Source organism: Neomonachus schauinslandi, chromosome 11, assembly GCF_002201575.2.
Source record: "Neomonachus schauinslandi chromosome 11, ASM220157v2, whole genome shotgun sequence".
Classification (NCBI taxonomy): Eukaryota; Metazoa; Chordata; class Mammalia; order Carnivora; family Phocidae; genus Neomonachus; species Neomonachus schauinslandi.
The window spans coordinates 2,525,816-2,547,881 of NC_058413.1; the positions used below are offsets into that span (position 1 = coordinate 2,525,816).

The 22,066-nt window shown below is 60.6% G+C and overlaps 1 protein-coding gene across 1 annotated transcript in view; it reads right to left on the reverse strand.

The window, feature by feature from the left end:
* Window positions 1–1,941: 1,941 nt before the first annotated feature.
* NADSYN1 (NAD synthetase 1) overlaps window positions 1,942–22,066 on the reverse strand; it is a 33,015-nt gene continuing 12,890 nt past the window's right edge. Inside the window, exons 7-21 of the mRNA XM_044919461.1 lie at window positions 19,745–19,833; window positions 19,506–19,623; window positions 18,986–19,117; window positions 17,041–17,115; window positions 16,184–16,308; window positions 15,639–15,687; window positions 15,133–15,235; window positions 14,547–14,715; window positions 13,425–13,560; window positions 12,649–12,755; window positions 7,473–7,604; window positions 6,901–6,970; window positions 3,894–4,022; window positions 3,277–3,453; window positions 1,942–2,180 (exon numbers count right to left, since the gene is read on the reverse strand). Of these exons, the coding sequence (XP_044775396.1) occupies window positions 2,130–2,180; window positions 3,277–3,453; window positions 3,894–4,022; window positions 6,901–6,970; window positions 7,473–7,604; window positions 12,649–12,755; window positions 13,425–13,560; window positions 14,547–14,715; window positions 15,133–15,235; window positions 15,639–15,687; window positions 16,184–16,308; window positions 17,041–17,115; window positions 18,986–19,117; window positions 19,506–19,623; window positions 19,745–19,833 (1,662 nt within the window). The 3' untranslated portion in view covers window positions 1,942–2,129. The remainder of the gene's footprint in view (window positions 2,181–3,276; window positions 3,454–3,893; window positions 4,023–6,900; window positions 6,971–7,472; window positions 7,605–12,648; window positions 12,756–13,424; window positions 13,561–14,546; window positions 14,716–15,132; window positions 15,236–15,638; window positions 15,688–16,183; window positions 16,309–17,040; window positions 17,116–18,985; window positions 19,118–19,505; window positions 19,624–19,744; window positions 19,834–22,066) is intronic.

The window sequence follows — 22,066 nt, forward strand, 5'->3', positions numbered from 1 at the left end:
TTTGGCTGCCAGGAAGCTGCCGGCTTCTCATTAGCTGAGCTCTGGTGACAACCCCGTTACTGGGGGTCACCGTCCCATAACGGGGGGACACTACCCTATAACTGGGAGGATACTACCCTGTAATAAGGGGGACACTATCTTATAACTGGGGGTCAGCACCCTGTAGCTGGGGGGACACTACCCTATAATGAGGCACTCTATCCTATAACTGGGGGGACGTACCCTATAACTAGGGGGACACTACCCTGTAGCTGGGGGGGCCTGACGACGTCATGTGGTATGCCTGCTCCCTCCCCAGGGAGTCAGCGAGGGCACCGTCCTGCCCGGGACACCATGGGGTGATGAGGCCTGCACTAAGGGTGTCCCCCTTGCTGTCATCTCAGGGGGTTAAATGACACGAGGGTCATTTAACCTCAGCTGCTGGACCCCACGTTCACCTCTCCTGGATCTCGTCTGTCACCACCCCCCGGGCCAAAGCTGGGGGCTGCCAACAGGGTCAGGGAGAGCTGTCTGTGGGTCCGCACCGTCGGCTCTGCCGGCAACCATCCTCGGAGGAGGGAGACCGCCCCTGGGGTCCCCAGGGCCATGTCGGCTCACAGAGCAGCTTTGACTGTTGGGTCTCTATTTCTGGATCCTCGCAGGTGGAGAACTGAATTTTCCTCCAGAGTAAACTGCTTCTTGGCTTTAGGAAAAGCACCCTGACGGTGTCTCGGAAACACCAGGAATGAGCCACGGTTCTGGGGCTGGGAAGCTAGAGATCGGGGCGCTGGCGTGCTCAGGTGAGGCCCTGGCAAGGGGCTCTCTGGGGCCTCTTTCATGAGGCCGGGAACCCTGCTTTTAGGGGTCACCTCCCCGAGGCCCCACCTCCTCACGCCATCACCTTGGGGGTTAGGATTTCGACATCTGGTTTTGGGGGGACTCAGACATTCAGACCGCAGCAATGGGCTTCTGGGTCTCTGAGGCCAAGGCTTTTTGGGAATGAGCAGTAAATGGCTTTGCTTCCCTGTGTAAAAGGCTGTCTTCAGGTTGGCTTAGGTCACGAAATAATGGGCCTCCGGGGCTGTGGGGACGAATGGTTGTTTTGCTCCTGGGTCTGCGGGGGGCCCTGGATTCCAGCAATGGACGCCACCTTATGGGGGCAGCCTTTGGGGAAGGAGAGAGATGTGTCACTCCCTCTGCTTGGGCCCACACCTTCGGCGCAGCCTGATTCGTATTTAGCGGGCCTGTTGCTGTCACTGTGGGAAGGTGAGGGAAAGGTCTACCCACAGGCTTTGCAGGCCCAGAGCCCATGGCAGTGCCCCTGGGAACGGTCGCCTCAGACAGGAAGGCTGTGTGTTGTCTGGGGACCCACCATCCACTCTCCATGCTTCTCTAACACCTCCTGGTCCTCTGTGGGGGCCCTGTGCTGTAGCTAACTGGTTCAGGGATGGGCGTATGACTCAGCAGGAAAATACACACACTAATTTCCTGCTGGATTTACACCGGGGATTTCGCAGGGCTGGGGCCGTAGCGCCCCGATGTGGAGCATGAAGGGAGCCAGCAGAGACAGAGGAGCTGAGCAGGGCAGGGGGAGGAGAGAACCAAGTTCTAAGGACATGTGCACACCCTGGATCCAGCCAGACCTGAAGCCGTCACAAGCCCTGCACTGTCCCACATGTTAACCAATAAATTCCTTTTCTTGCTTACAAGTTTCTTTCCTTGGGTAAGGCTTTTGGGCAGGGGGAGCAGCACAGACCCCAAACTGACTGTGCCCCTTCCCCAGGGATGGGGGGACTGTGAGTGTGGCCAATCCCATCTCAACTTCACTCTGCACCAGGGAGGCTGCAATCCCCTGGGGCTTAGCCCCCGAGAGAGGATCCTAGGAATTGAGGGGGGCTTAGGAGGGGATGAAAGAGGAGGCTCCTCATCCCCACCACATACACAGACTCCGCTCCCAGAAATCACATTCTCTTTATTTGAGCCTTTTTCTAAGGACCGAGAATGAACAGATCCCTGTCCCGTGACATATGAAACAAGATGTAGGCATGCTGCTCCAGGCAGGGGTGGCTGGGCCCCGCTCACGGTCACTGGTGAGGCCCACCTCACACACGGGACCCTCACGGGAGGGGCCCTCTGGGCAGGAGCTGGCGTCAGTCCACACCATCCAGGTCCTGACGGCCTCTGCTCTCGAGCTGGAGAACCTGGACGGACAAGTCACATGAATGTCTACGCTGTTGAAACACACCGGTTTGCACCGAGCAAGGGTGGTGGTCACGGGACTGGATGAACAGCCCGTGAAGCAGTCCCCATGATGCTCAAGGATGCGGGAAGGATGCAGAGCATGTGCGCTGGTCGAGTCTGGGAGGACGTGCCTCAGCACATCACGGCCGTCCCTGCTAGACGCAGAGACCACAGCAGATTGTATCTCTGCCTACGTGTGTCTTCCGAGAGGTCTACATCTGCACGGCCTCCGAACCCCACTCCTGATTTGGGGGAACCCATCGCTCAGTGCAGGTGGGGGAGCCAAGCCCTGCCTCTCACTGATTCCTCGTCTGGAGGTGGGCTGTCCTGGGCACCCTCGGAAGCCAGCAGTGTCCCTGCCCTCTGCCCACCGGATGCCCATGACACAGACCCGACCCCAGACGCCATCCCCGGGAACATCTCCAGACAAGGCCTGCTGTCCCTGGGGGTGACCCCTCCCCCGAGAACCGCGGCCCGGATGCGTAGTCTGACTGGGGGTCCATCCTCCAGATCCACGTCATCTACAGAGATGCCTCCCTCGGCCAGCAGACAGACGGAGCGTCCGTCCGTCCCGCCGTGATCGCCGGTGCAACACTGCACGCATCCCAGCTCATCACGGTCAGTGTACCGAGGGCCCCCCGCTGGCCGGCTTCCCTCCCTCGGGCGGTGACTACCTGCGCCAGGAAGGGCGGGCCCACGTGCCCTGTGCCCTGGCTCCAGCCCTTGGCCTTGGGAAGGGAAGGCGGGACTTGCTTTTTAAACTGAACTTGCTAATCCTTCCTCCGCTGTGTTATTAACTAGCAAAGGCAAGGCAAGGCCGGGAGCTTGAGAAGACGAGAGCCCGTCTGGGTCCTGGATGGTGTGGACGGGCCCCGCGTGCACACGGCTGCTCGGTGAGTAACACGGCACAAAGGGAACACACTTGGCCCTTCGCAGACACAAGGACAGCACACGCCATCGCCGCAAGCAGAAAGCTTTCTGGCCCTCGGCGGAAGCGAGCCGGTGTTTCCCCAACAGACGCCGGGCGCGGGGAAGAGCCGCCTGCGCCCCACTTACCACATCCTCTATGCACCGAAACTGCCAGGGCCAGCCGGCGCGGTACAGAAACGGCCGCAGGTCGAACCTGTTGTCGTCGGGGCTGTAGCTCTCCGCGTGGTACGCGGGCGTGAGCGTGGTCATTTTGTGTCTGTTCGCGGCGTACTTGGAGAAGAAGCGCCTCACTCCATCAGCCACCTGGTGGGCGAGGACACGCGGGGCTGAGGCCCGCATCACCCCGCGCAGTTGCCGGCCCCGCACACCCCGCGCAGTTGCCGGCCCCGCACACCCGCCTCCCCGAGGGCAGCAGCGGACGGATGTGCGCCCGGGGCGGCTGGCTGGGCCGTCCCGCGTGGGCTCCCGCCCCAGCGCCCCAGGACGTCGCGTCGGCGGACCCGAGTGGGGCGCACAGGAAGATGCACGGCGTGAGGCTTCCAGGCGGACCTGTGGGGACCACCATGTGAGCCCCAACGGGCCCGACCGCGAGCCGGACAGCGGGCAGGTGCCCCACTCGGAGGAGCCGGCGACAGAGCGCCACCGTTCCAGGCCAGGGCGCACCGACTCGCTCTCGGCAGCCAGACTATCCCCACGGGCACTGTGTCTGTGGCCGCCTCTGCCGAGCGCCACACGCGCCGTACCTGCCGCGGGGAACACACGTCTCTCCACATGGTGACGAGTTTGCAGAACATGCTATAGGGCCCGGCCTTGGTGATCTTCCGGAGCCTGCCGTAGACGGACAGCTCCGCGTACGTCATGCCCATGTCCGCCTGCGGAGAGGAAGAGGCAGCAGGCCAGCGCTGGAGGAGAGCTTGCGTCCCCAGTGCCCACGGACCTGAGACCCGGGGGGGGGGGCAGGTCCCCACGGGGCCACGAGCAGGGGCACGGGCTCGCTCCCACTCACCGCCCAGTGCCACGGAGCCGGCATTAGGAGAAAGGACCAGCCTGGTTTTGAGGGCTGTGACGGACCGAGCTCTGTCCATGCTCCAAGCCCCCAGAACCCGCAAACTGAGGGTTTATTTGGGAAAACAAAGGTCTTTGTGGATGTAAGTAAGTGAAGGATCTTGAAATGAGACGGCCCTGGATGTGGGGGCTTTTAGACGAGACAGAACAGAACGCACGGGGAGAAGCCACGTGAAGACAGGTTGGGGGGCACGGCCGAAGCCGAGGAAGCCCCAGGAGCTGGATGAAGGACCCTGCCCTGGAGCCTCCCGCCAGGAGCGTGGCCTGCAGACGACCTGATTTCGGCCTCTGGGCCTGCAGAACAGTGAGAGGGTATGGGCCTCTCGTTTAAGGCGCCGGCCTGTGGGTTTGGCTCCAGCAGCCCCAGGAGGCCGAAGCCAGGACCAAGGCCAGGCAGGGCCCCCCTGAGACTGGCCCTGCGCCCTGCGCCAGGGAGCCCGCTGTCCCTAAGGACAGACAACTCAGCACAGACACCTGGGTCACGCTGGCCACGGAACGCCCCAGCCCGGCTCGAAAGAGCCAGCCTCACACTGAGGCTCACGCAAGCCCCTCTGCATTTCTCAGTATTCGCTCTCATCCCCCCTCAACTCCCACTGTGCCCCAGAATGTACAGCCAGAGCCTGATGAGAGAGACCGACGGCGACGCTGACGTTTCGCGGCACGGCAGACAGCCTCACCTCCAACCAGGATCCGCCTATGACCAGGCCCTCCTCCCTGCTCCCCACTGCCCACCCCGGCCTTCCCTCAGGCCTCAGCTCCAATGTCACCTCCTTGGGGTGGCCTGTCCTGACCCCTATCGGAGGGACACGGTCACCTTCGGGTCACCCGGGTCAGCGTGTGCGCACTAGGAGCCACCTGGGGCCCTCGTGGTTACTTCCCGCTTGTGTGACCCGGGGACTCACACAAAAAGGGCAGGACCGGCTGGCTCACTGCTGAGCCCCAGTGCTTAGTGGATTGTGCCATGGATCTGCTTTACCGCTTTCCTCTGCGTGAGGTGAATATTTTGCAGTGCAACATTTAATTCCCTAGCTTCAAACAATAATAGTTGGAGGTTTAATACCCCACTTTCAGTAATGCACAAAACTAGACCAAAAAACCAACAAGAGGAGAGAAAACTCAAAACCTACAGACCGACTAGACCTAACCGATCTCTCTAGAACATTCCATGCACAACTGCAGAGCAAACATTCTCCTCGAGGCTCACGAAACGCTGTCCAGGACAGACCAGATGCCAGGCCATTAAACTGGCCTCCGTGAGTTTCAGAACACTGGAAAAGTCTGCTCTCCGACCATAAAGAAATAGGATTACAAATTCAGTGACAAATAGAAATCTCAGGAACTCACAAATATGTGGGAATCAAAACACACACTCTCAAGTAACCGACAGGTGAGAAAAGAAATCACGAGGAAAATTAGAACATGCCTGGAGATGCACAAAAATGAAGACATGGCATCTCTGTGTGGGGCCCAGGGGTGTGGCGGTAAGGGAGGAATTTTTTAAAAAAGAAGACCTCACTTTCCACCTTATGCCAAGCGGGGAGAAGTGCAAACTGACCCTCGAACACACGGCAGGGATGAGAAAGAGAGGACAGAAAGGAGCTGCAGAAAGTCAGGTGCTTCTAGACACGGGCAACGAGCCACCCAGAGAGGAAACTTGGAAAACAATTCCATTCACGGGACAACAAAGAAGATAACATGCTTAGAAATAAATAACGAAACAAGTGCATGCTCACACTCTGAAAGCTATAAAATACTGAAACAGTAAGAAGCCCGAAGCGAAGACGGAGACATGCCACGTCCAGGCCTCAGAATACCTCACATTCTCAGGGGGCAACATCCGCCAAATCAAGCTACGGACTCAGTGCACCTGCCGTGGAAATCCCAGCTGGTGCTGTGTGTGCGGCAGAAAATTACACCTGATCTCAAAATTCATACGGAAATTCCGAGGGCCCAGAACAGCCAAAATTACGTTGAGAGAGAGTGACGAAGTTGGAGGACTCCCACTTGCCGATATCAAAACTTCCTACCAAGCTGTGGTGACCGAGTGCGTGAAGTACCAGGACAGGGACGGACACGCAGGTCAGCAGAACAGAGTCCGGAAATGGATCCACACACTTACGGTCAACTGATTTCCACCAGGATGGCGAGACACTCCGCGGGAGAACGGTCTCTTCAACAAGACGACCAAGCGGGATCCCTTCCTCACACCACACACAAAAACTACCCCAACCAGGTTGCGGCCTTAAACGTAAGACTAAATCTACAAACTCTTGGGATGAGCACGAGTAAATCTCTGTGACCAAAGGCGCTGGTGGCAGGACGGTCAGTTGTCACAGACTCTGCAACAGCTCACGGCCACTCCAGCCTTGACCACGGAAGCTGCACACCACAGCCTACGGCCCCGGTCGGCCCTCATCGCTTGCAGGCCGGCATGGGACGCCAGGGTCAAGAGTGGTTCTTCTGAGGTCACGCCCCTGCCACCTGCAAGAGACTTGCCCCACTCACCCCTCCGCCCGGGGGTCAGCCTCAAGAAGGCCGAATCGAAACGTCAAAGGTCAGCAGCGGGACAGGCACTGAGCCCTGGGCTCCCTGGTTGCTCGGGGCAGAAAGGAGGCCGTGGAAGAGCCCGGCACGGACGTGAGGAAGCAGGGAGGTGGGGAACGGTCATAAAGCCACCAGCACTACCTCGTCTGTCTGGGACACCTGTCCATCGGTCAAGGGTTCCAGCTCTGCGGTGGCCGGTGCTGCCAGGATGCTGCGGTCAAGACACACGGAGGTCAGCCGTGGGCGCTGCTACAGAGCTCGTGAGCGTGCAGGGAAGCCCCAAACCAACTGCCCAGGCGCAACGGCCGGCCTCCAGCAACGCCCGTCGACCCCGAGCTGGGGCCGGCGGGGCTGGGCTTTCCTGGGGAGACGGACGTGGAAGTCGGGGGGCTTCGTGACCTGGGGCAGGAACTGATGGCAGGTGCTACCCCACGGGCAGGTCAGGCGTCCTTGTGGGGCCGTCCTGGGCGCCGCGGGCCACCTGGGGGTACCTACCCACTAGGTGCCGTGAGCACAGTGCTGCCATCACCAACGGGGTCTAAAGACATCGCCCCAAATCCCTGTGGGGCCCGGGGGAGCGCCAGCGTGAAGGGGGCCGCCGGGTCACGGCACCCCAGTGCCCGCTGAAGGGCGGGACCATTTCCATCAGGCAGGAGGGAGCTGTGGAAGGGGGCAATGCTGGGTGCAGCCGTGGTCTCGCGGGTGGCACTCACCCCTGCAGGGCGGGGAGCTGGAAGCGCTCCAGGCAGAACTGGATGAACATCTTCAGGTCCGTCTTGCTGATGCCGCCGATGGGGTTGATGTCTGCACTGGAGCAGTCGTACTTGGTCAGGTAGCCGAGGAGACTGTGGGGCGAGAACACGGGATTTCCACGTGGCTAACCTGAGGGGCTGCAGATCCTGCCTGGGGTCCGGGGCCCTCGTCAACACCCGGAGCCAGAGCTCGGCCAGCTGGAGGGTCTTGGAGACGCCCGGCACAGCCGGAGCCGTACGCAAAGGGGCGGAGGCGGCAGATGACCAAGGGGAGGTACTTGGCCCGAGAAGGTGTGGGAGCCGGGAGACAGACCTGGAACGCCCGGCGTCCAGCCGGGAGCGGCGAGTCTGAAGGCCAGGGCTGGCAGAACAGGGGGCTGAGGGCTAAGCCCACGGCAGCTGGGCCACCTCTCCACACCTGTGCGCTCCCCCTCCCAGACACCTCCTGCGGGGGGGCCGAAGAGTGGCCCCCAAACACACCCACATCCTCTACCCAGATCCTGTGAACATGGGACCCCAAGGGCAAATGGGGCTGCAGACGGGATTAAGTTGAAGACCTTGAGGTGAGGTTCTCATCCTGGATTGTCAGGTGGCCCTAAATGCACTCACAAGCATCCTTACAGGTCTAGGAGGAAGGTGGGGGGCAGAGCCGGAGGGCGCCGTGAGCCGGGAGGAAGGCAGAGATGCTGCCCCGCGGGCTCTGCTGGGGGAGGGAGGAGCCCCGAGCTCCAGAAGGAACCACCCTGCCGACAACTTGAGTTTAACCCAGTGAGATCCATACTGAACTGGGATCGTACAGAACGGTGAGAGGACACTGCTTGGGCCACTGACTCCCTGGTCGTTCGCTACCCACACCATCCAGGGGACGCCTTCCTCTACACCCACCTCTGGACGACAGTTCTCCGCCCACATCCCCAGGCCCCCCACCACCCCCACCCTCCCACAAGGTGATTCCCGACCCCGCCACGTGCCCCTGAGCCCCTCGGTGGTGGCCTTCCAGGGCCCAGCCTCTGCCTGTGTCGCCCGGGCCCACACTCCAACACCAGCACCAAACAGCTGCTCGCTCTGCCTGATGTCCTGCGCCCGGTCTGGCTGAAAACACACCATCCTGCGAGCACGGGGCCCCCTCCACCCGCACAACTGACCTCCTGCTGCTCGGGAGAAAGACCCAGCTCTCGTTCCTCCTCCAGACTCCTGCCACAGAGCAGGGCCTCGGGCATAAGACCCCCAGGGCACCAAACAGAAGGGCAGGCAAACCTGGTGCCGCCCTGAGCAGGGCTCCTCCCATCCACCCCAAGGTGGGCACTCCACCGGTCCCCCTCCTGTTGAAGAGGCGGCTGAGTGGGGACAGGGACTGCTGGCCAGAGGGGACGATGGGCTCCAGCCCGCTCCGAGAAGCACCGGGAGCTGACCGTGTCCGGCTGGGATGGTCCGCTAGCGGGCAGGTTCACAGGCTCCAAGAACCTGCCCCCTCCGCTCCCATGAGCACAGGTAACGCCCGACGGCCGCTGCCTTCCTGTCCTCCCTCAGCCCATGCGCCCCTGCCCCCCACGCCGAACCTCTCGGGGCCGTGTCCGCTCCCCTCCAGCTCTCTCTCGAGCTTCGCCGCCAGCTCCCTGCCCTGGCCTCTCCAGTAAAAAGCTGCCAGTCCTCCCCACACCCGAGCGACAAGCACCAGCCGCCCCAAAACAGGCCCTCTGCCTGGCTCTGGGCGCCTGTCCTCCGGGTCCCACGCGCACCGGCTGGGTGCTCTTGTTGGCAGCTTCCTCATGTTGGAATCTGGGCCCCCTGACCCACTCCCTTCTCTGTAAACATTCAGTCCCACAGGCCCAGCTGCCCTCTAGCTTTAAGTGGCATTTCGCCACCTGCAGACTTCCAGATTTGGGGGTGCGGCTCACCCCGGGACTCCAGAATCCCCGTATGACTGCCCACCACACACCTCCACGGGCGCGCCTGGAAGACGTGTCAAAGCCGACATTCCCGACACTGGACCCTGACCCTCCCACCCGCTTCCTGCGCCTCCACGTCCGGCCAAACACCAGTCCATGCTTCCGGTGGCTTGGGTCGGCCTGGGCATCCTCACCCGACGTCTGGCCCACCAGCAAATCCTGCTGGTTCTCCCTGTGATGCCAAGCACGCCTCGCCGCCCCCCAGGCCGCGTGAACTGGTTGGTGCTGAGCACCGCTCTCCTTCTGGGACTGAAAGCCCGGTCCACGCCAGGGGGACGGTGCCCGTGCGACCAGCCCCCGGAGCAACCCCTGGGCGCAGAGTCTCTGACGTGCTTCCCTGCTGTCACAGGTGTGGCCGGGGAAGGAAGCACATCAGTGACGCTTCCCTGGGAGAGGATTCTGGAAGCCTGGGCCTGGTTTTCTCCATCTGCCTTCTGCTCTGCATCCTTTGGCTGTAATCAACCACAGCCATGAGTACCTCCCGATGCTCAGTCCGTCTCCCAGCGGATCACGGGACACGGGGGTGGCCGCTCATTCCTGCAGCCTCCACTGCACCAGGACCCGGGGTCTGTGGCTTACCTGGCCTCCGCCTCGTGCTCACCCCTCCTCACCTCTCCTTGCGGCTCCTCAGCTCCCGTGTCCCTCTCTCTCTGCCACCCTCCCCCGGCTCCCATGTTCCACATGCATACGCAGCTGGACACGGCTGGCTGGAAAGCGCGACCCCACCTCCGGGGCGTCCTTAGGGCTGGCGCTGCCCGCCTGGCTCCCTGACCCGTCCCGCTTGCTCGCCACCACTCTCCTCAAATGCCCACCGCCCGCCCCGCACCCTCGCTCGGCTGGTGACTGCTTCCCGCCTCACGAGGGCAGTTGCGGCCCCGACCCTACACCTCCCCCGCCCCGCATCTGGGCCGTCTGCTCTGTGGCCTCCTGCTACTCCGTGGACACACTAGCTGGGCTCCCAGCAAAGCCGGCCCCTCCCTGGCCGCCCGCTCCCGCCTCCTCGTGACGGCATGGTAGCTGTCCACCCACGTCCCCCTTCCCCATCAGCAACTGCTAGACCTCTCTCATCAAACCTTAAGAAAACACCTTTCCCTGCCTCACTGCTCCTGCCAGCTTTCACCCTGCACCTCCCCTCTCCTGCAGGTGAAACTTCCAGAAAGAGCTGACCCGCGGTCCCCTCACCCCCCACTTTCCTTCGACCTGTCCCAGCTGGGCTCCCAGGACCTCCCTCGGACAAGACGGGGCTTTGCAGACGAGGGACAACGGCTCTCTGTCCTGGTGAGCTCTCATCACAGGACATTTGCACAGGCCATTCTCCTGGCTGCATTTGCCCTCCTCCTTTAGAAACTTTTCAGACAGGCCTTCCCTGGCCACCCTACTTACAAGCCCAAATGCCCAAACTCTCCCCGCGCCTACCCTGGTTTTCTTCGTAGACTTTCCACTTCCTACACACGTGATTAGTTTTCCTATTACCTGTCTCCCTCCACTAGAATAAAATGGGAATTACTTTGCTGTTTTATTCACGGCACCAAGAAGACTGCTTGACACGTGGCACATGTTTTATCAATTCCTTGAGGAGGGAGCAAATCAGAACGCAACGGAACCAAAGTTAAGATGAGAAGTAACGTTTAAATGAGAACCAGCACGGCAGAGACTCAGACTGGAGGCTCTACCCTGGGATGTGAGCAACGGGTAGATCGTAGACGGGGACACAGTGAGGGACACTCGTCCCAGTGGGGACAGGAAACAAAGACAACAGAGGAAGCACAACTGAAAAGTTTCTGTGGCTGTAGACAGACTTCTATGTACCCATAAGAGAGGCCTGGCAGCAAAAAGTGATGAAAACAGATGAATACGTAAATAGACGCCATAGAAAACCTTTAAGCACCTAGAAGCCCATTCCCACCCTGGAAAAAAAATCACTGTTATTTTTTGCTTAAATATTAAATCCCAGAAGACAATGGATAAGAATTATGATGAAAAATATTGCAATAAAACAATTATGGTAGCAGCACCGTATCAAAGATAAGAAATCAAACTTGTGTTTAAAAGCAAACAGAACAAAATGCACCAATATTCTCAACTACATCAGGTTCAGGATATGCACTAGCCGTCACACCCCTCCTGAAAAATCCTTTCCTTACAGAAGCACCGGGGGTAACAAAAAAAAAAAAAAGCAATGGAAATTGACAAAGTGTGCATGAGAATGGGGAGATTTTTTTACCAGCTAAAGGGTGCTAATTTCAAATCGTCATAAGTAGAAAATAGAATCCAAACGTCCAAAGTAACATTTAACAGAGAACACATTTGCAGATGTGCAAGGATGTAGAAAGATTTAAGACATTCATGATACGCCTAGAAAGATGGATGGATGGACAGATGACAGATGAGTGGACAGACTGATGGACAGATGTGTGGGTGAGTGGGACAATGGATGGATGGATGGGTGGAGGGATGCGTGGGTGGGTGGGTGGGTGGGTGGCTGGCGGGATGGATGGATGATGAATGGATGGATGGGTGGGTAGGTGAGTGGATGGACAGGTGGACAGATGGATGGATAGACTGATGCGCAGATGAATAGCTGAATAAATGACAGATACGTTCCTTGACCCCCGCTGCTAACAAGGCCCGCCAGAGAGAAACGCAGAAACCAAGGCTGGAGGCATCCTCCCAGCTTCCATTGCTCACCCTAACAGTCAGCTAAAATTTATCTAGAGAACGATAGGGAGGCTCTGAGTTTTTTCGACCAATATGAGAAAGTATTTCAAGTCCACATCAGAAATGAGGTATCTGCTTGGGAGCGAAACTGGACAGAGCAAGGACCTAGGACGCAGTGAAACTGCCCAGGAGAAAGAGATGGGTGAAGCCAAGCGAGGTGGGGTGGGGAGACAGATTCCAGACCCAGTGCAAAGGAAGAGCCCCAAGGCAGGTGCAGCTGGTCTGAGCTGGGCCGGTGGGCCGGGAGCCAGAAGGAAACAGTGTTGACCTGTCTCCACACCCGAGTCATCGGGAAGGTTTGGAGCAATGACGTCCTGTGGGTACCAGACGTGGCCTCTGCCACGGGGTGATGTGACCCCCACACTGTGTGTCTCGCAGATGCAGTGAGAACGGGTGGGGGTCTGGAAACACTGTCTCGGGGAGCACGCGCCCTTGGAGATCTGGGGTGCTCGGGAGCCAGGCACACGCACCTCTCGTCCACGTTGGCCGATCCGAGCACCAGCAGTCCACCGCGAGCGCCCCGGGCCCAGAGGCTCAGCTGAGCGAAGAGATAGGCCATGACCATCCTTAGCCGCGCCTGGGGGACACAACAGGAAATGTCACCCTGTGCTGGACATGGGAGGACACACACACACTGGCCCCCGCCCCCCGTACAGCTCCAGGGAAAGGGGCTCCAAGTAGCGTAGGAGCTTTCTAGCGTCCAGAGGAAGCAGGGTCCTCCGGGCCTGACAGCGGGCGGCACCGTATCCCAGATGGACGGACCCGGAGCCGGGGAGCCGAGAGAGCTCCGGGGCGGATGGGGCTGCAAAGAAGTCTAGGCCCCTTTTTGCACCCCCTTCACAGCCAGCGTTTCCGGAGCAGGGAAGGCCGCTGTGGCCAGAAGAAAAGGGAGAGATGGGACAGAGCGCAGCAGCTGGAGCCCAGGGTCCCTCTTCCCCTCCACCAACCAGCCGGCGTCTGGCTCCCCTGCGGCAGCCCCGGAGGTAGGGCGCGTGGAGCCACTCTGCACCCTGAAGATGCAGAACCCTCACACCTGCGTGTGCACCGCGTCTCCCCCACCACCTCTAACGCACACGCTTGTGCACTCACACAAGCTTCCACCCACGCAGCACTCTCGGACACCCCTGCGCCCTCTAGCTCTTGCACACTCACACTTGGGTGCACACGCACCCTCAGCCTTGTCCACGAGGCCCCCGGGCTCCCTGCGGCTCCCGCCCGGGGACAAGGGCCTGGCTGGGAGGCTCACCTGCACGTTCTGCAGGGCCAGGTTCTCCCTGCTGCTTCCTCCGTGAACCGCAAACAGAGGCCTTTTACCCGTCACCAGGCTGAAGATGCCCATGACGGCCTTCACCGCTGGGTCGATGTTGAGACCGACGTGGTGGCTGCCGGGGAAAGGGCAGGGCGGGTGTGCACGGGGTGTGTGCGTGCATATGCACTAAAACACACGTAACCCCGAGTTCACCATCCCAGCCGCGTGAACGCGCACGCTCGGGGCGAGCTCACGGTGCTATGCAGCTGGCATCTCTGTCCGGTTCCGGAACGCGCCTGCGCCCCAGGGAGCCCTGCGCCCGTCTGCACCCGCCCCGCTCTCTGTCCCTGTAGGGCCGCCTATCCTGGGCATTCCCGCAGGCCGTGATGCTTGGTGCCTGGCGGATTTCACCGAGCATCACATCTTCTGGGGTTGTCACGAGGTAGCAGGTGACAGAGGTCCTTCCTTTCTGAGGCTGACCGATACCCCATTCTCGGCCCAGAACTCATCTCGTCTACTCATCCGTCTGTCACCCGACAGCTTGAGCTGCTTCTGCGCTCGGGCTACTGCGTGAGCCTGGGCACAAATGTCTGTTTGAGCCCCTGTTTTCAGCTCCTTGGGGGACGCGGCCAGGAGCAGCACTGCTGGGAGGCTTTAGCTGAGCTCGGCACAGGCAACAGGCAGCTCCGCACTGTTCCCCAAGCAGCAGAAGAAACGAAGAGCCTGAATGGACCGAGGCGCCCCATCGGGAGAGAGGCCGCCCCTCCCCATTCCCCAGGTACAGGGAGCTGGCCGGGTGGGAGAGGGTAGCAGCCGGTACAGAGCCTGCACACTCCCCAGAGCTGTGAGTGGGGTCCCGGGCTCCCACACGGGGGGACCCACGAGCCCTGCTGGCAGGTGCCTGGGACACAAGGATGATGGGAAGGAGGGGTGGCAATCAGACACAGCTAGGCTCTGGGGGGAACGGAAACAGTCTCTCTAAAACCTGGCTCACGAGAGACCGTAGCAACCTGCTCAACCCTGGACACGCATCTAAGCACGAGTGTGGGCTCGGGCGGGGCCTCGGGTGGTGCGGGTCCGGCCTCAGCAGCGCCCCCCCGTGCCGGCTGCCTCCCCTACCTTCCGATCTGGCGGGCCAGCTCCCGGGCTCTGTCACATGTCTCCTGGGACGAGTTCTCACTGGCCATGTAGCAGGTGGTCAGCACACGCCCGCAGAGCTCCCGGGGGTCCTGGGGGGTGTAGCTGAGCTGGTCCACGATGGCCCGGACGTCAGCCAGCACTTCCTGGTCTGAAAACCACCAGACGGTGGGTAGCAGGTAGTGGCCCCCGGCTGCACGCGGTGCTCAGAGCCCAGTCCCTCCCTTCGCCCGGGCAAGGTCTCCACCTACAGAGCCTTCCCCTCATGTTTCTGGCGGGCACGCTAAGGGGATGTTCGACACGGGGGAGGATCCTGACCCGGGTCTGCCTGAGCCCAAGGCCGGGGCCACACTGCCGGCGCCCAGCAGCGGGCAGAGGGCTTGATGGACACGGCCACATGGGCCTGAGCCCCAGGAAGGGGCTTTAATGGCCTGCTGTCCCCAGGTCCTGCTGGGACATCTGAGCGCATGTGCAGAGCCTCCTTCACCCACGATGGCCAGGACCCGGGGCTCTCCTCAGCCCAGTCCCCACCCCCGGAGCCTTGCTCAGACCAGCGGACGCCACATACTTCCGTGCTTCACGGCCTCGCAGACCTGGTGGCACATGGAGTAGACGAGGCAGGCAGTGGCTGCGCTGTCCACCCCGCCGCTCAGGGGCAAGAAAAACCCGGCCTGGAATGGGCCAACCAAAGGCAGGTGTGAGCAGAGCCTCAGAGAAGCAACGTGCCCCAAACTTAGCCCAGCTCCACCCACAGACGGGGGGGGAACAAAGATGCGCCACATATTTCAGACGGGTTTTCCAGAGGGAAGAGAGCCCTCCCGCTGTGAAGGGCAGTGAAGGGCATCTAGGTACCTGGGCATCTGCCCAGTACAGAGACGTCAGGTGCACGGGACCAGCAGGGGACGCCGTCTCGTCACTCTGAGTGTCATCAGACAGGGCTCCAAAGATGGAGCCAAACCTCCGTGTGTCCTTTGGCCTCTGCCTCATATAGACTAAGCTCCTGATGGAGGCAGCGTGAAGAAAAGAAAATCCCTAGGCTGCCATGGAATCAAACACAAACACTGGACATCTTACCTGTTGGCTGCGTCTCAGAAAGTCCCAGAGCCAGCACGCGGGTCCGAGGCTGGGGAGCAAGGGGACACGTGAGGCCTAGGAGCTGCTGACCTGGTCTGCAGTTTACCTGGGGGCAGGGGCCCAGGTAGGAGCAGCACCAGGGAGAACTGCCGGGGGGAGGGGCCCTCCCGATTCACCAAATCTCTGTTAAGTGCTTCATGGGAATTAATGCATTTTTGTCTCCCGACGGCCCTGGGAGGTAGGTGATTATCTTTTGGCCCCATTTTGAAGCACAAAAACTAAGACACAAAAAGGAAAGGACAGGCAGGGCCCCTGTGCCCAAGGCCCCGGCACCAGGACACGGCAGGGCTGGGCGAGGAAGCCAGGCCGACTGGCTGCGCCCCCCACGCCCTCAACCCCGATGCCGCATGGCCTCCTCCTCACTGAGCGGCCACCCCAAGCAGGTTCTGGGAACCAGCCGCCTGCACTGCTCCGGCCCCCGCCCCCCGGCACGGCGCCCCGGGACCAGCACCACCCCTCCCTCCCTGTGGGCAGGGGCCGCCCACCTGATCTCCTCTGCGGGACTGTGGTACTTCCACTCGACGGGCTCTGACGGCGGCGCCAGCAGGTCCTCGTGGCACGAGAGGGCAAAGTCCACCTTCACGCGGGGGTAGGGGCTCACCTTGCTGGCCTGCTGACGGAGATTCGCGACAACATGACGCCCCCGCGGCAGCAAGCCCGTGGGAACGGGCGTCAGAGCCACAGTGGTGCTGTCGCTCCAAGCGGGACGGCTGGAGTCGGAAAGACAGACAGGACCCAGCGTTGGAAGGCTCGGACGTGGAGGGGCCTCTGCTGTGGACGGTCTGACAGTCCCTCACAGGTGCACACACGGGGTGACCGTGTGGCCCAGCAGCCCCTCTCCCAGGTGCACGCCCAAGAGAAACCGTCTGCACAAGAACTCGCACACACGTTCGGAGAGCATCATTCATCAGACAGAAAACAGACACGGTCCACGTGTCCTCAGCAGACGCTGGATCATCACTGTGTAGCATACCCGCTCCGTGGACCGGTCTTTGGCCGTAAAAAGGCACAAAGCCCTGACAGCTGCTGGACAGGGACCCTGCGGACGTTGTGCTGAGCGACACACGTAATTTCATCTACGTGCAATGCCCACAGCCCAGAGACCGAGGGCAGGCTGGTGGCTGTGCAGGGCGGGAGGGGGCTGCAGAGCGAGGCTAGCGGCTCTGGGTTTCTTTTGTGCTGATGTGCTGACGGCTGCATGAGCCCGTGAGGGTGCCCGAAACCACCGCACCACAGTGTGGCATGGGAATAACAGCTCAATGACGCGGTCAGTAAATACAGGATTTAAGAAAAGAGTCCTCGGGGCATTGTCAGGCACCTGCGTGTGCCTCTACGAACTCACCGCCAGGTTTCGAGATGAAACCTCTGCCCTGTAGCTTCGGACGTCCTCCAGATCCAACGTCGCGGTGAGGACTTCCTGGAGAAGGGGTTTCAAAGAGAAAGCATGTTTCCTGTTTCCCCCATTTGCACGTGTGATTTGGCTGTTCTCATGGGTGTGCCAAATTGCACAGCATCTGTCACACCTTCTAAGGCAGGACTGGGGACCTGTGGGCTCCCAGGGGCCCAGGGAGAGGGCACAGCAGTGTTGTTGCTGACCCAAAGCCCTTCCCTCTCGCTGTTGCCACCAGAGCCTCCGCTGAACTCAGACACGTGGCAGCGGTGCCTCAATCGTGGCACAGGACCCGACTCTGCCAATGCACATCTGCCGCGGACTTCCGAGACAGCTTCTCCCCTCTTAAAAGGACTCTTGGGAGCAAGGGCCCCTTTTCTGCTTCACTTGTGGCTGTGTGGAGATGAGATGGCTGGAGCTGCTGCAGCCACCCTGTGACCAGGAGGAGAGGCAAGCCCAGATCCAAACCCACACAGAGGAAGGCCGGGTTGGAGCATGGCAGAGAGGTGGAGCCAGAGCCCCGGCGATCCACGCGAGGGGCCTGGAAGTGCTGCCTGTGTGATCGCGGTGACACGTCCCTGCCTTCACAACCAGATGAGACAGGAGTATTACGAGTAAAAAATACCACGAGATAGAAAAAGAATAAACTTTCGAAAAACAGCAAAAAAGAGAAGCTTCCAATTCATTTATATTATTCTATCTTCATGAAAACATACTCCCAGTCAACTGATGTCACTAGAATATCGTGTCATTGCATGCAAGTTGGGGGCAGCGGGAGCTAGTCCTGTGCACCACCGCGTGACACAGGACACTCCTGCTAACAGGCCTGTGGGCATCTGCCGCTGTCAACACCGGGCCCGACCCAGGCTGGACACTTCCACAGAGAGAGAGAAAATAGAGCTCATCTGTCCTTTGGTCCTCCTGTCATTTCCCAAAGTGATGGGCCACCAAAGCCACCGTATTTTCCATGCGACAAACCCAAGGGAAGAGTGAGGCCACAGAAACAAAACCCAAAAACTGTGGCGTGAATCTTTTCATGAGAAGAAGACCCCATTCCACTTTTCCCCAAAACGGGTTAGCATCAACATAAACGCCCGACCCAGGCATCCACAGTGCCAGGCAGCCCACGAGGTTCGGAAGACCCTGAGGAGCGCGTCCTAGGGCACGGTCAGCAGCTCTGCTGCTCTGTGCAATGGCTCCGTGCGCCTCACGAGTTCTCCTGATCATTTTGGGCGGATCACAGAGGACGTGGCAGGAGAGCACAGCCCGAGGACGGCGATGCCCTCTCTCCCTGAATGCTCGGACAAAATCAGGTAATTCCAGCCTGCGAGCCCCCTTGGGCAAACAGGTGGCAATGGTCCTCAGGTTTTCGTGTGCTTATGAATCACCTAGGTATATGCTTAAAATGCAGATCCCCAGGTAACCAACCCTGAGGCCTGGCTGGGGCCCAGAGCCTGCAGGGACCCACACGCCTGCTTCTCCTGGTGCAGGTGACCCCAGTCCACTGCCAATCACTCCTGGGCAAGGTGCCCGCGGCTCTGACATGCGGCCCAGCGTCTGGGCCACATCGACCCGGCCTGAAGACAGCTAAGCATTCCAGGACGCGGGGGCAGGGTGGCGTCAGGACGACAGCTGACACGCACATGCCTGGACACGTGGGCAAGGGCGAGTGGGTCTCAAGTGGCCTCACCGAGCTCCCCTCTGCTCCACTCCTGTGGATGAGGCCCCCCACCAAACGCCCCTCCTCGCTGCGGGGACCGGTGCCTGCTTATTCCCGAGGCGGCTCCAGCTCCACGTCCTCCCGGGGGACCCAGGGGTCCCCCACTCTATCACCACACAGCCTGCCCGCCCCCCCGCCGGCGCGGTCACTCCCAGGGATGTGCGAGCTCACTCTTACCACGTCGTCCAGGGAGAACTGGGCCCCCTGCGCAAAAATGCGGCCGTTCATCGCGATCAGGGCGCAGCCGTCATAGTAGAGCCGGTCCCCGTCACAGCCCTTCTGATTGGCCAGCAGGTAGATGCCCCCGTTCTGGAAGACGCGAGTGGCAGCGGGACGTCACCTGCCCTTCCTCGGCCCTCCCGCCACACCATAAAGAGCTCCGCTGCAGGGAAACTGCCTGCACGCGGCGGGGGCCTGGGGGTGTGAGCCCGTGGCCACTGGCGGCACGAACCGGGTACCCTGCTCCAGAGGCAGAGGTAGCAGCGCCTGCCTCCCTGGGGTGCGGCCAGGGTTAAATGAAGTCAGGCAGGTGGGGCCCCAGCAGAGGAGCCCATGCACGTTTGCTGAGCACGGGCCCCAACTACGGGCACCGATGCCCACCACGCGTCCTTGCCGCCTGGGCTCTGGGGACCCAGCCGTGTGGGATGCGGCACCAGCCCGCAACATGCACGCTCCAGCATCGTGGCCCAACGCCTACCTTGGTGGTGGCCATGGTCACCAGATCCACCCTGGCGTGTGCTTTGCGCAGCACGTGGTGGCTGCCCGAGGCGTTGGTGAAGATCTCCACGCCGTCCAGACCCATGTCCACATGTGGGCTGTGGGCAGAGGCGGCTGACAGGAAGCGACGGGCTGTGCGCCCCGCCCTCCCAGCCCTGATGCCTCCACAGCCCAAGGCCACGCCGCCAGGGCTGCCGCGCACAGGGGGCCGAGGCTGACCTTTGGGGTGTCCAGAGCTCCTCGCAGATCTCGCTCCCGATGCAGGTGTCCCAGGTGGCCAGCACTGCGTCTCCAAAGGGCACAGTCTCCTGCAGTTGGAGGACAAAGCGCACGAGATCCCTTGGCCATGCCCCGTCTGGGCTGCGTCCTGACCTCGCTGCCCTTCTCCTCCCAGCCCCAGCGTGGGAGCGTTCCCAGCCCAGGCAGCCCGGCACCAGAGGAATCTCACTAGCCGGATGCTGTGCTCTGCGTGGCTGCAGGGCTCACTGGGGCCGTGACAAACTGTCACTCTGCTCTTCAAGTTTCTGTTGGCACAAATCCCCACGGTCATCTTCGTTATTAAGAGTAAAGGGTCTCGGGGCGCCTGGGTGGCTCAGATGGTTAAGCGTCTGCCTTCGGCTCAGGTCATGATCCCAGGGTCCTGGATCGAGTCCCGCATCGGGCTCCCTGCTAAGTGGGGAGCCTGCTTCTCCCTCTGCCTCTGCCTCTCTCTCTCTCTCTCTGACTCTCATGAATAAATAAATAAAACATTTAAAAAAAAAAAAGAGTAAAGGGTCTCATTTAGCTGGCCGTCGCACTTTGCACTTTTTTGCGTCACGCACACTCTCACCAGTCTGGCCAGGTGGTCCCACCCCTGTGCCTGGAAGGACCTGAGGATCATTTAGGAAACCTGAGCAAAGTCACCCAGCTCCCGAGCGGCAGGGCCAGAGTGCAATGTCCATCAGCAAGAACCACATTCACAAGCCACGCATGGTGGGAGCTCCCGGGCAGCGGCAGAGCCACCCGGGCTGCCACACAGGTCTGAGGAGGCCCTGAGCCTACCAGGCACTGACGGTCACGCGGGCGTGGGATGCTCCGGCGGGCACGCTGACGTTTCGGCACACACCAGCCTGGTCCAACTTGGCTACCTCCCTTCATCCGAACGTTACAGAAGAGGCATCCCCTTGTTCAGCCAAGAAATAATCCCGAGGCCTGGAACACATCCTAGAACACTTGGCTCGGGCTCCCTCTGTGTGTGTGAGGTCGATGCCCTTTACTGCTGACGGCGAGAACCACAGTGTAAACCTGGCCCTGTCTTCTCTGATGCGTCCTGCCCCGGACAAGGTCACTGTTCACTGTGGCTGTGAGGATAGCCCTAACCCAGGGCCCTCGCTGGCCGCCGTGGGACTGTGGCGCCCCTGCTCCCCTGGCAAACGTGAGCACGTGGGCACGGCTGGAATCCACACAACGTGAGAAAGCTCAGAGCAACAGGCTGGTAAACCACACATCCAGAGCCGTGCTCACTGACTACCCCCGGCCTGAACTGTCCACGTGCAGCGGGTCCTGGGCTGTCCTCGCCTTGTTCCTGGACACACCCCTGAACCTTAATCCCCAGTTACCGGGGCCTTCAATCAACTACCAGGCAAAACCCTTCCAACTGCAGACTCTGTCCCGTGTCAGCCTAGCGCGTCTCCACTGGGATGGATTTCAGGACCTACTACGATCCCAGAAGAACGAAATGGGGAGCATCCTACTGTTAGGACTGTCACAGACACGTCTGTTTCAGACACAGACACGGAAACACACACACACACACACGAGTCTGTTCTGGGTCATGACGATTTCAAAGTGTGCTCACTGCTGCAGTTCATGGTCAAATGAGTTTCCAGGTCACTTCAGAGGTGACCAGACCTGGCTGAGAGTCCCTGCCCAAACCTCAGCCGTGCCCATCCCTGACTGTCCGCGCAGAAGGCGCCGAGCCCAAGCTGGCCTCTGGGAGGGCCTTGCTCACGAATCAAAGCTCGTACCAGAGACACAGTCCGGCTCCCGAGCAGAGGTAGCCTCCATCTGGGGGTAGGGCGGCCACTGTCCTCCAGGGAAAAGGCAGAGGAAACCACTGATGACCAAGAGGAAAAGGAGCCAGAACCTGGTGGGAATCAGGGGAGAGGGACCCCTGCTCCAGCTCAGGTCCGTCCCTAAGGTCTAGCTGAATCCCTGCGAACCCCTCCACTGGAGACTCCGTAAATCGCCATGAACTACCTGGAGTGTAGTCATTAGGGGTACAGAGAACTCGGGGTTGTGGGCTCAACGGTGTCCCGCTCAGATTCCTATGTTGGAGCCCTGACTCCCAGCACCTCAGAACCTGACCGTATCTGGAGCTGGGGCCTTTACAGAGGTGATCGAGGTAACACGGGGTCACCGGGATGGGCCCCGATCCCATATGACCGGGGTCCTTACAAGAAAAGGACATCAGGACATAGACCTGCATGGAGGGACGACCCTGTGAGGACACAGGGAGAGCACGGCCGTCCACACACAAGGAGAGAGGCCTCAGGAGGACCC